The 14,153-nt window shown below is 45.3% G+C and overlaps 1 protein-coding gene across 1 annotated transcript in view; it reads right to left on the reverse strand.

Moving 5' to 3' along the window:
• The window catches only part of LOC126212798 (oocyte zinc finger protein XlCOF6.1-like), a 210,809-nt gene that overhangs the window by 69,551 nt on the left and 127,105 nt on the right, over nucleotides 1-14,153 (reverse strand). The window contains exon 3 of the mRNA XM_049940199.1: nucleotides 4,810-4,869. Within this exon, the coding sequence (XP_049796156.1) occupies nucleotides 4,810-4,869 (60 nt within the window). The remainder of the gene's footprint in view (nucleotides 1-4,809; nucleotides 4,870-14,153) is intronic.

The following is a 14,153-nucleotide window of genomic DNA, read 5'->3' on the forward strand; positions in this document are numbered from 1 at the left end:
ATCTTGTTCGTCTTCGTCGTCCCGGAGTTGCTGTCAGCTAAGATCGGTCTGCTACGTTCTGGCACGGCTTTTGATTGTGTAAATCATGAAATTCTGCTAGACAAGCTCAAGTATTGTGGCATGAGTGGGACAGTGCACAAATGGTTTAATTCGTACCTAACTGGAAGAGTGCAGAAAGTTGAAATAAGTAGTTCTCATAACATGCAAAGATCAGCACATTCCTCAAACTGGGGAACTATCAAGAATGGGGTTCCACAAGGGTCAGTCTTGGGTCCTTTGTTGTTATTATATATTAATGACTTGCCATTCTATATTCATGAAGAGGCAAAGTTAGTTCTCTTTGCTGATGATACAAGTATAGTAATCACACCTGACAAACAAGAATTAACTGATGAAATTGTCAATACTGTCTTTCAGAAAATTACTAAGTGGTTCCTTGTAAACGGACTCTCACTGAATTTTGATAAGACACAGTACATACAGTTCCGTACAGTGAATGGTATGACGCCATTAATAAATATAGACCTTAATCAGAAGCATATAGCTAAGGTAGAATATTCCAAATTTTTAGGTGTGTCCATTGATGAGAGATTAAATTGGAAGAAACACATTGATGATCTGCTGAAACGTTTGAGTTCAGCTACTTATGCAATAAGGGTCATTGCAAATTTTGGTGATAAACATCTTAGTAAATTAGCTTACTACGCCTATTTTCACTCATTGCTTTCATATGGCATCATATTTTGGGGTAATTCATCACTGAGGAATAAAGTATTTATTGCACAAAAGCGTGTAATCAGAATAATAGCTGGAGTCCACCCAAGATCATCCTGCAGACATTTATTTAAGGATCTAGGGATATTCACAGTAGCTTCTCAGTATATATACTCTCTTATGAAATTTGTTATTAACAACCAAACCCAATTCAAAAGTAATAGCAGTGTGCATAACTACAATACTAGGAGAAAGGATGATCTTCACTATTCAAGATTAAATCTAACTTTGGCACAGAAAGGGGTGAATTATACTGGCACTAAAGTCTTTGGTCACTTACCAAATAGTATCAAAAGTTTGACAGATAACCAACAAGTATTTAAGAAGAAATTAAAAGAATTTCTGAATGACAACTCCTTCTACTCCATAGAGGAATTTTTAGATATAAATTAAGAAAAAAAAATTAAAAAAATAAAAATAAAAAATAAAGAAAAACAAAAAACACAAAAAAATTAAGTTGTTATATTAACTTAAGTATGTTGTTAAATTAACCTAATTATGTCATGTATTGGAAAATTCGACTCGTTCCACATCATTACGAAATATCGTATCCATGATCCATGGAACTTGTATTAATCTAATCTAATCTAAATATCTGCCGCCTTTCTCGACAACAGCGCACCCCATGTCCCGGTCGTCCGCAGTAGAAACATCCTGGTCGGTTATCCTGGGTCCTCCAGAGGTCACTCTTCCTCGGTGCCCAAACAGGTTCCTCATGCGGCATTGCAAGAACGTAACTCCGCCCGGGTCTCGACTTTTTCACCGTTTTAGAGGGAAATGAAGGACGATAGATTGGGTTCAATATCTGCTCCACTTCCTTCCTTATGACCTCTTGAAGCGTCTCGGTTTTAGGCTTGCCGTGCAATCCGAGTGCCTTCTGAACTTCCTCTCTCACTATCTGATGAACTCTTGTGAAATCAGTTGCTTCCTGCATCACAGACATCGATACGACGTTTGGAAGCCGTTCAAACTTCTTGCGTGTAATTCTTTTTTTTTATGCGTTGTCTCGATATACTGGCACCATTTTACGAAGTCGTCTGCTTTACAAACCTCCTTCAGGATACGTGTCCTCAGCAGCAGCCTTCATGAGATGTGCAACCTTACCTTCCTCCTTCATTCTAGGATCCAGTATTTCACACAGCTCCAAGACGTCTCGAATGTAGGATGCTGCAGTTTCTCCCGGACGCTGTGCCCTGCACTTTAATTTATCTTCAGCCTCGCACTTCTGTCATCGTGTGTCGCCAAAATACTCGCGCAGTTCCGCCTGGAATACTTCCCAGCTTGTGAACTTCCCCTCGTTGTTCTCATACCATTGCTTGGCAGTGCCATCCAAGTAGGAAAATACGTTAGCCAAACACACGGTGTCATCCCATTCGTTAAATCTGGCTATATGCTCAGGTTTCCTCAGCCACTTGTTTGGACCTCGGCCATCGTCACCAGAGAACCCAGAAGGATGCCTCACGTGGTGGGTACACACAGCTGCCGCCACCGTACCGTCCTCTTCTCGTTCTGCCTCTGGTAGACGGCGATCTGTCGAATACGGCTCGAACTCAGGTTTCTCGCCAAAAACGGTGGCTCTGTCGTGGCCTGGTGGGACATGAAACGGCTGGGTCTACACCCATGACGTGTTTGAAGAACCAGCGTCCTTGAAAACGCTCTGTCTCACGAAATGACCCCTGGTGGTGCGGATTCGGGGGTTATACTGTACTGGCTGGGGGTCGTTTTTTTCCCCTGGGTAGATGATGTTAGCGGCCTGAATTGGCGATGGATGGTAGTGATTGGTGCTCTCTGGTCAGGGTTTTCATCCCTTCCCAGAGAGTTGATGAGTTGGTGTGGTGATGCGTTGGATGATTCGTAGAATTTTAATGATTTTTGTTTTATGAGATGACAGAATGAGGGCTGTCCCAACATTGCTCTGATCTCCTCATTGCTCGAGAACCACGGAGCGTCAGCAACGATTCGGAAGGCTTTGTTTTGGATAATTCCCAACTGTTTGAGGTTGGTGTCTGCAGCCATGCTCCACGCTTCTGATCCGTAGAGCATGGCTGGCAGCATGATCGTTTTCCAGATTTTGAGTTTGGCAAGTACTGTGAGTCCCCTGCCTTTAAGGAGTGGATATAACCGAAAGAGCCGGGCGGAGCCCTTGTTTCTGGCCTCTGATGTGGTGGATCAATGTCAGATTTTTATCCAGTTTTAGCCCTAGGTAGGTAACTACTTCTTTCCAGGGTAGTACCTGCTCGTTGTGCGTGATGTTCACTATGGGGCGTTTGATTTTGTGGCTGAATGGGGGCCACTGCGTCGTCGACAATGTGCGCTATCACAAGTTCCAGTACCCAGCGCCTGCACCAGAATAATGTCACGTAGAAGGACGTGTAACTAGATGAATGACGAACACTAACTTCACTTACCGAAGGTTTATTCAGCACTTGCACATACAAGAGTGCGAAGCGAACTGTCTCTGACTAGAACACATACAGTATGTATACCGCTACAGAACATTCCAGTACAATGATTCTTGACACTTGTGGCTACTTCTATAATGTACTTAAACCGAATACAGAAATTAAATTGTACAGCAGAGGTGAGTTTTGAACTCACGACCCTCCGTGCAACAGTTTAGTATCACAACCGCTACACCACGGTACTACTCAGCTTCTGCTGCGACAGTATTATTACACTTTGTTTATTGGCTAAGAATACGAGACCTCGACTACCGATCCATTCTGTGGAAACTGCACATCAATAGCACTTTCCATTTTGGCAATGTATGCAGTGCAAGCTTAGCTGATTCAACCTGTATATTTCAAAATAAAATTCAGTTATCAGTTACAAGTACATTTTTATTTTGCTTCACCAGATTTGACAAATTAATTTATCTTCAGAGGCTTAGTAATGGTTTAGTATGCCACAATATGTCCAAAAATTTACATGTTGTATGTATTTATTGTAAAAACAGATTGAGAGACCGACAATTTACAGTAGCTGAATCGCCCCTCTGTACACGTCAATCTGGTTTCTCGGCACCAAGGAACACACAAAAGCACACAAAAAGTACGACCGAGGTACATAGAGAAATTTATATATAAAAAATGGTAACAGAGATAGAGGGGCTGGCCAGTACGTAGCTCAGTACAGCCGATAGATAACACAAAACAGAACAGAGAATTTACGTATTCTAGCTTTCGGAACTTTGTTCCTTCATCAGGGAGGAGAGAGGGGAAAAAAGGGAAGAAGGGAAAGTGGATTTAGTTACTCACAACCCAGGTTATGAAGCAACTAAATCCACTTTCCCTTCTTCCCTTTTTTCCGCTCTCTCCTCCCTGATGAAGGAACAAAGTTCCGAAAGCTAGGAACGTAAATTTTCGGTTCTGTTTTATGTGTATCTATCGGCTGTACTGAGCTGAGGTAAGTACCGGCCAGCCCCTCTATCTCTTTGTTAGTACTTGTTTCACATCTTTATGAGATTTTCCATTAATCATTTATATAAAAAATGGCATAGTTCTAGTTCACAAAAGGAACAGACTCATTTTCACTTTTTATAAGACATGCTATACATTAATTGCATCCATTTTATACATTAGAACTATGTGTCCTTTTTTCCTAAATCTTAAAACTTGGAACATGAATCACCAGCAACTAAAATAATAGTAATAGTAGTAATAATAATAACAACAATAATAATACCACTGAAGTAAGAACCCCCTAGCAGGGTGAGGGCATAAAGGGATGACACGACTCTGGGACGTGGTGCTCACACAGCTCCTCATTTGTCTAGGAGTACTGCTGTTGCGATAAGATACCTCTGTAAGCTCAGGGATGGGTAAAGGTATGGCGTAACGTGCAAAAATGTTCTCAAAGAACTCGCCGGTATTTGTTTGTCGTTTTCAGTCGACTGTGAATACTTTAGGTGTACAAAGTGCACTTTGCTCCTCACTGTTGCCGTTCGTCGTGTGGACAGGGTCGCAACAGTGAGCAGTGTGGAGAGCCAATAGTTTTGTAAGCTGCAGGTGAAAAGGCTGGGCGAGGCTTACTCACGCGCTCCTCCTTGACGTATATCTCGACCGGCCGCCGGAGCAGTTCTGCCGTGTCGGCGACCTGCGAGAGAAAACAGAAGGATCCGAATGTAACAGAAATCAAACTGCCGCACACCCAAGTAAAATAATTATGTGGAACTTGGAGCGTTTACTCTAATCTGAATGTGACCTCGACTGCGACAGCAACGAAAACAATCAGGGGGAGCCAGTGTTCCACAGCACCAATTACAGTCAAAATACGGATCTGGAGGAGCACAGAAAGAGGAGATGACGCGCCGAGCGTACGGACTGTACTCACTCCGGGCAGGCTGCGATTTTGTATTCCTGCAGGAAAAACGGCAACTATTTACAGCTCCGTATAAAATTTACTAGTAGGACAGCTCTTCCATCCAAACGAGTTTTTGAGGTCACGAAAAGTCATTCAATCAATGATCCGTGCAGTGTGTTCCGTGAGTGCGACTGAAGGACAGCCTTCAGGGACACTACACGAGTCAACTTGTATACTAACAGTCATAACCGACCACTGCTGGCCACTTCTGTATAAAGCGTACTGACAACACAACGCGACTAATGCTAACCTGGTCACATTGTTACTACGGTACTTACTCAAAGAATACTTCACACTCGTTTGTGCGTATTGTGAGACACTTAATGCATTGTGGAAAGTCTCTGTGACAATTTCATTTACTGGCACATTTCAAAACATTGTCATCAGAAGACAGCTGAGTTAATAGGAAAAGAAGAAACTACAATATCAATGGCTGCACAACAATTATATGAACAATTAAAAAAAAAGTGAACCACACGGCAGTGGGTAAATACGGTACTGAAAATGGTTCATACACAAATGAAGCCTAGTGACAAACTGAATGTACATAAAGACCAATAGTAGTGAAGAAAATAATTGCGATCTACATCCATACTCCACATGCCACCTGACGGTGTGTGGCGGAGGGTACCTTGAGTACCTCTATCGGTTCTCCCTTCTATTCCAGTCTCGTGTTTTTCGTGGAAAGAAGGATTGTCGGTGTGCTTCTGTGTGGGCTCTAATCTCTCTGATTTTATCCTCACGGTCTCTTCGCGAGATATACGTTGGAGGGAGCAATATACTGCTCGACTCCTCGGTGAAGGTATGTTCTCGAAACTTCGACAAAAGCCCGTACCGAGCTACTGAGCGTCTCTCCTGCAGAGTCTTCCACTGGAGTTTATCTATCATCTCCGTAACGCTTTCGCGATTACTAAATGATCCTGTAACGAAGCGCGCTGCTCTCCGTTCGATCTTCTCTCTCTCTTCTATCAACCCTATCTGGTACGGATCCCACACTGCTGAGCAGTATTCGAGCAGTGGGCAAACAAGCGTACTGTAACCTACTTCCTTTGTTTTCGGATTGCATTTCCTTAGGATTCTTCCAATGGATCTCAGTTTGGCATCTGCTTTACCGACGATCAACTGTATATGATCATTCCATTTTAAATCAGTCGTAATGCGTACTCCCAGATAATTTATGGAATTAACTGCTTCCAGTTGCTAACCTGCTATATTGTAGCTAAATGATAAGGGATCTTTCTATGTATTCGCAGCACATTACACTTGTCTTCATTGAGATTCAATTGCCATTCCCTGCACCATGCGTCAATTCGCTGCAGATCCTCCTGCATTTCAGTACAATTTTCCATTGTTACAACCTCTCGATACAGCACAGCATCATCTGCAAAAAGCCTCAGTGAACTTCCGATGTCATCCACAACGTCATTTATGTATATTGTGAATAGCAACGGTCCTACGACACTCCCCTGCGGCACACCTGAAATCACTGTTTCTTCCGAAGACTTCTCTCCATTGAGAATGACATGCTGCGTTCTGTTATCTACGAACTCTTCAATCCAATCACACAATTTGTCTGATAGTCCATATGCTCTTACTTTGTTCATTAAACGACTGTGGGGAACTATATCGAACGCCTTGGGGAAGTCGAGAAACACGGCATCTACCTGGGAACCCGTGTGTATGGCCCTCCGAGTCTCGTGGACGAGTAGCGTGAGCTGGGTTTCACACGACCGTCCTTTTCGAAACCCGTGCTCATTCCTACAGAGTAGATTTCTAGTCTCCAGAAAAGTCATTATACTCGAACATAGTACGAGTTCCTCCCGTGAATGTTCGCAGGTCTCTGTACGGGGAGCTGCCGCTTCACTTGTCCTCAGACTTTTTTTCTTGTCCTTACGTTAGCAGAAAGACGCCGTTTCTCGTCACCAGTCACGGTACACGACAGCACAGCACAGGGACGGCCCGTGTCGTCCACAGACCGACCGACGGCGAGCGAGCAGAGACGCGCGTACGGCCGCTCGCCGACTCTGCGATTTTAGCTCTGAGTACGCGGTACCTGCAAACCTAATTTTTTAACCTCTCCCGCCACACCCAAATGTCACACGACGGTGGAATCATCGCAGTTAATGACACGGCAAGTTCTAAAATGCACTGACGCATATCATTGTGGATTAATGCTTCTAAACGATTTTCATCGAACCCTAAAGACTTCCCCCCGACGTGGAGGGTAACTAACATTAAAAAAAAAATCCTTCTCAAAGTGGAACAATCCTTTTACTGCCGTGCTCTGCCCCGACGGCACTATCCGCGTACGTGGTACACCTGTTTCTGGCTGCCTCTGCTGCTGTGACACCCCTACTGAGCTCAAACAGAAGAACACGTCGCAAATGTGTCTATTTCTCCGGTCGCCACTCCATTTTCTAGCATCCACAGCGCCACACACTACCTCCAAATGACAATATATAAACTTGTAGCGGGACTTTGAATTTCGAAGCGCTACACTCGTTCCCTCAGATATAAATTATACCGTCGCAGCGGTATGAGCGCTCGACGGCAGAGAAAGTATACAAGAAAATGAAGGTACTAAAATTGTAACTCTGTTTTCTATCCGTATTTTGTCTCTTGAGAGCAGAAGCTTAACTTACTTATTAGCTAGTGTTGGTCTGATTAAGACGAAAAACAACTTGTTGATGTGCAGATGTATTGTCGAAATTTGTATGAAATTCAGAGGATGGAAGCAGCAACATAAAATACATTGCATTTAATATCAAGACGATTTTGATTTGTATAAATTACGGATTCCTGGACGATTGCAAGATTTCGGAGCAGCTACTACTTTTCACGCAGAAATGAAGCAGGAGATTTTTGAAGACCTGGACGCTGCACGATAGAAGACATGTTAACATGGTAAAGGATGAGCTCTTATTTACGCCATTTCCCTCTGTTAATCACATTTGTTATTCTCTGTTCTCCTTTAAATAATTTTTGTAGCGGAAATTAGTTTTACTTTTGCTCAGAAACGCCAGAAGGACCAACGCAACAATAGCTTTTCCGAGTCACAAAGTCCGGGAACTTTTCTGTAATACGAAGTCCGACTTGCATTTCATCCTTTTCCTTTTTCACGGTCATTAACGATTTTAAAACCCCCTTTTTATTCACCATTTCTTCCCACATTTTCAACCTTTTCTTTTCTTCTCTTCTTTTGTTTTCTATTAACCACTACAAACTCAATTAGCAACACCGAACTACATATTAAAACTGACAATTTATAAATAAACCCACAGCAAAACGATACCGACACGCGAAACGAGCACGCCACAAACTTACGCACCGACCTAATATTGTGCACTGTCATCTAAGTATAAGGTCACCTAGGTCCCCGAAGAGGCCCAGGTATCAGCTTCGGACAGTATTCCTACTGCACACTTCTGCAGAGCAAATACTTTTCTTCAGGTCGGCTCCGACGCCCCAGTAGGTCGTACGGCAGTGGCGAGCGGAAAGTATAGGCGGCGCGCTAGTGACGTCACCGGCAGGCGGACACGGAGTGCAGAGCCAGCGCGCAGAACTGAGCTTCGTGGTCGACTCGTCCGTGTCTGTTACCCGCCTGTACTCCCAGGAAGTCACACGTCGGGCTCCGTCCACTTTGCGATCGCCCATCTCCGCTTCCGGTGCCCGTACGCGATTTATTTTAGGCCTATCGCGGATGCAAGAATAGCTGTTTCTATCTGCATACTCTTGAGTGTTTAAATTTAAATGTGTCAGCTGGGACTGCGATACGAAGCTGGTGCCCACAGCACTGCAGTCACGACGCCTTCACTCCAAATAAGCTGCCTGGAAAATGGAGGCAAGACAGTGGCAACACAACTCACGCTTAGCTATAAGCTACACACCGACGCTACTCCATTTATACTACCACTTGCAATTGGCTACTACACAAATATACAAAAATTCCTCAGTACAACTGCAGATTGACACCTGTCACGAGAAGACCGTACAGATCGTATTGTAAGAAAGACGGCACAAGTTTCTATTTACTGAAACACGTATAAGCTTCCCCAAACCACAATCCCCTAAGCCAAATGCATTTCAGATCGATATGTGTGCATCTCTGGTACAGAACAGAGATCTGGGGTGGGGAACAGATACACCTTTTTTTTCTTTTTAAAAAAGTTAAAAGAGCGGTGCGGGTGGCAGCTAAGGTAAACGACTGTGAGCCCGGCAGAAAAATTTTTCAAATGGCTCTAAGCGGTACGGGACTTGACATCTGAGGCCATCTGTCCCCTGGACTCGGAACTACTTAAACCTAAGTAACCTAAGGACGCCACACACAGCCACGCCCGAGGCAGGATTCGAACCTGCGACCGTAGCAGCAGTGCGGTTCCGGGCCGAAGTGCCTAGAACCGCTCGGCTACAGTGGCCGGCAGAAAAATTTTCAGAAAATATTAAGTACCTACACCACATCTCCGTGCATATGCTGCAAAGTACTCCCGTTTGTGTAACTAAACGCAGGACGCAATGTGACGAGTTCAGTAACGAACACAACGGAAAGTCATTAAGGCTGCAGACAGCACTCCACATACGACAGGACAAGTTTTTACAATAGTCATCTGATTTTACGATGACTAGTTTAAAACTTTAAAGAATAAACTGAAGCACTTACTAATAGAGAAATGCTATTATCCCATACAAGATTTAAAATTCTAATATCTCCTCGTAAAACTGTTAATGTGCATTCCATAGGCTGGTGTTCGCAACAGAAAACTGATAATTTAATTTCATCTTCATATTATCGTCAAATGTACGGAGCAAAAGTAAGACTCCCTGGAAATTACACAGCTTTCTCTCAATACTTACACTTTTAATAATAATAGTATTGCAACTTAAAAGTATTATAGTTCAAACACTGTGAGCAAAAACATTTTGAAAAAACTTATTGTTATGTGGAGAACAAGTAAAGAAATAAGCAAGCGAGCTGACGGCGAGTGCTTACACTGAGCAGATATGCAAGTACAGCTGACGCGCACATATAAAACAACACGCACTGCACTAGCTTGCGGAACAACCAGTTGCTTTGCTAGGAGAGGAGCTACGGGCTGGCTGTGGAAGGATACAAAAGGTGGGCAGGTCAGCAAGGTAGGGCGACAGGTAATACGTTGTAATGGTACTTGAATTACGTAACCCTTACGGCACCTCAACTGAACCTCTCGATACCAGTAATATTCTACTGTGTTTCTGTAAAGTAGTTAACATATTTCTGAGACAACATTCAGATTTGATTTGATTAATGTAGAGGTACTTTGATACATCGATATGTTTATATTGCAATCATATTATTCTTATGTGAATTCTTTCTTTTTGTCACTATGATCTTTGTCTACTTGTAACTCTGATTTTTGGGAGCGTAAGCGATTATTAGTTAGTTGTTAGAGAGTTAGAGACTGAAAAGTCAAGTCTTGGGTGTCAGGTTGGAAAGACGCATAACGTGTTCAGCTTGTAAAATGTGAACTTTAACAGTGAGGAAGATGTTTTCAAGTATGTTTTGTATTGTGAAGTGGTGTTTTGTGTGTTACGTGATATTGCAATAAAAGCAATTAAAAGGAAGTGTAACTTAAATTCGGAGTGCTGATTATTTTTTTACGTCACTATTGTGCTAACTTTGAAAGGTTTAATCGTGAAGAATGCTTTGTGAAGCGCATCTACAAAACTTTCGAATATAGCAGAATAAAACCTAGGCCTCTTTGCATCCGAGCTTGGAATCACAACCACCTAGATTTTCGACGATTGAGCCACGATTTTACGACGAGACCAGCGTGGGAAACACGAAAAGATGAGTGCCTAGTTTATTCATTATTACATGAAATGACTTTATTAACTGTGCTCTAATGACACCTGCCACGTAATAACTTCGTTGTTGCCCGCAAATGCAGTACTTAGCAGCGTCAGCAACACCACAGTCATTACTAAATTTTAACCTCTGTTGTGGTAGGGTTGTTAGAACGCCCAAAGTTAATCGCGTCCCCCACGAACGCAATAGGACGAGAAAAGTACGTACGAATAGTAAAATCGAGGCACCGGAGGGAATACTAGAGCCAGAGCCGAGACAATCTACGGAGAGGTAAAGGTTCACGGACCGCGCCGGTACGCAGGTCAGGGCAGACGAGGAGTCCCGCGTGTCCGACCCCCACCGGCCGGATCGAAGGTGAAGACAGTTGTAGGGTACAGAATGATTTCTGACTGGGAGACTGAGAATGCTAATAAGTAACTGACACGAGTCGGACTGTCAATAATAAAACGAGGCGGTAGAAATAACTGGAGCGGCAGTCGGCAGCTTTCGAGGCTCCCGATGCGGTGGAGCACGTCGTGCCCGCAGCTGTCACGTCCCCCATCTTTTTTTTCTTTTTTTGTGATTTTAGGGCGCACAACGACAGTGGTGATTAGCGGCCAGGCTAAGTTAGGAATGCACTGCGAGGCACGAGGTTAAAACAGCAACTACACTGCTGGCCACCGTAAATGCAACACCCTGAAGGAAGCATCCGAATCAAGTGAAATTTACACCACGGGTTTGCAGCGATGAGATATGCAACTGATTAGAATTTCAGCACAGACGCACATCACGCGCGCCTGTGGCGCCACCTCATAGCGCCATTTAAGGCTTGGCGATTTCGACGAGTGTACGTTCGGCACGTGTGTTTACCTTGTGGTGGTTTCACAAGACGATCAGTTATGCCTCGTGGACAACAGCGAACATCTTTTTATCGAGTATCCGAGTTCGACAGAGGAAGGATAGTGGCTAACCGAGATTGTGGATTATCGTACAGAGAAATCGCTAGTCGTGTTGGACGAACCCAAACAACTGTAATGCGGATATGTGACCGTTGGATGCAGGAGGGTACGACGGACCGACGTGGTCGATCGCATTCACCTCGGTGCACCACTGCACGTGCTGATAGGCAAATTGTGCGCATGGCAGTGACGGATCGCTCAGTGACATCCCGAACCGTAGCACAGCACATTGCGTCTGTAACGCATCATCCAGTGTCTGCGCGTACCATTCGACGCCGTTTACAGCAGAGTGGTCTGTCCGCAAGACGTCCATTGCTTCGTCTACCATTGACGCAGAACCACAGACGTCTCCGTCGCCAATGGTGTGATGACAGACGGATGTGGACGGCAGAATGGAATGACGTTGTCTTTACTGACGAGGCACGCTTCTGTCTGCAGCACCACGATGGTCGGATTCGAGTGTGGAGACACCGTGGAGAGAGGATGCTGGACAGCTGCATTATGCACCGCCACACTGGTCTTGCACTGGGTATTATGGTATGGGGCGGTATTGGATATTACTCTCGCACGCCTCTAGTACGCAATGCCGGTACTTTAAATAGCCGGCGCTACATATCCGAGGTGCTGGAGCCAGTTGTCCTTCCTTACCTTCAGGGCTCGGCCACAGCCATATTTCAACAGGATAATGCGCGACCACACGTGGCACTCATTGTCCAAAGGTTCTTCGTCAATAACCAGATTGAATTGCTTCCCTGGCCGGCTCGCTCTCCGGATCTTTCGCCGATAGAAAACATGTGGTCCACGGTTGCTCAACGAGTGACCCAGATTACATCCCCAGCTGCCACACCAGATGATCTTTGGCAACGTGTGGAAGCTGCTTGGGCTGCTGTACCGCAGGAACCCATCCAACGTCTCTTTGACTCAATGCCGAGACGTGTGGCAGCGGTGATCTCCAACAATGGCGGCTACTCTGGCTACTGATTCTGGCAGGTACCACATGTCACAGACGTCTGTAAACGTAATCATTTGATACTTGGTCAACATGTTATCTACAAAATAAATTTTGTTGTGCTACCTCTTGTCTTTCTTGGTGTTGCATTTACGGTGGCCAGCAGTGTAAAAAGGACAACACTATAAAAGTCATTAACAGGCAAAGGATTAAAAAAAAACAGCATAATCAAATGTCCTTAGACATGTTTGTCAAGTGGATAAAACGAATAACGCGAGCAGCTGCTCCTGGGTCATGCGCTAAAATTTCATCCAGAGTACGTGGCAGGCCAAGATCAACGCGCAGTGAATTAAACTTCGGACAGGAAGTCAAAATGTGGCGGACCGTCAGCAACCGCCCACATGGGCAGAACGGCGCCGGCGCAGCCGTCAGCAGATGGCGGTGGCGGAACCGGCAGTGTCCGATCCGTAAGCGGGCCGAAACGACCTCCTCCCGCCGAGAAGGGCGTGAAGAGGTCGTCCGAGCCGCGGGGAGAGGTTTCGAGGCCCGAAGCTCGTTGTCCGGAAGTGTAGCCCAATCGGCACGCCACAGCGATAAAATGCGCCGACAAATTACCCTGCTACAATCTGATGAAGGGACACAACGAGAAGCTGTCCGAGGCCGGAGGACCGCAGCCTCGGCCGCGGCATCTGCAGCTTCGTTCCCAGGGATACCGACACGGCCAGGAACCCACATAAAGCTAACCGGAGAACCGACGTCCACCAGCTGCTGAAGAGAGCGTCGGATCCGGTGCACGAAAGGGCGAACCGGGTACGGATCACCGAGGCTCTGGATGGCACTCAGGGAATCGGAGCAGATGACGTAAGCAGAATGTCGGTGGCGGCGGAAGTAAAGAACAGCCCGGTAGAGGGCAAAGAGCTCAGCTGTGAAGACCGGACCATGGCCACGGAGCCGGTATTTGAAACTGTGTGCCCCGACAATAAGAGAACACCCGGCACACACCCCCGGTCTGTTACTGTCGAAGCGTCGAAGGTGGGAGGCGGCACTCACTGTTTGACAAAGTGTCCCTAAAATGTAAAACAGGGTGCGACAGAAAAAAGGACGGCACTTAAAAGCGATTAAAACGGAGTAAAAGGGGGGCCAGCAACCGAGGCAGCCGGCAGAGGAGGAACGGTCGAGGGTTCTCCGGACCCGGTGCGTGGCGGGAGAAAGTGGAGAACCGGTTCGGCTGTCTGTAAGCAGACTGACAGTGCTAGAACTGGAGAATCTGGAAGACTGCACTCGGCAC

This window comes from Schistocerca nitens, chromosome 11, assembly GCF_023898315.1.
Source record: "Schistocerca nitens isolate TAMUIC-IGC-003100 chromosome 11, iqSchNite1.1, whole genome shotgun sequence".
Lineage (NCBI taxonomy): Eukaryota > Metazoa > Arthropoda > Insecta > Orthoptera > Acrididae > Schistocerca > Schistocerca nitens.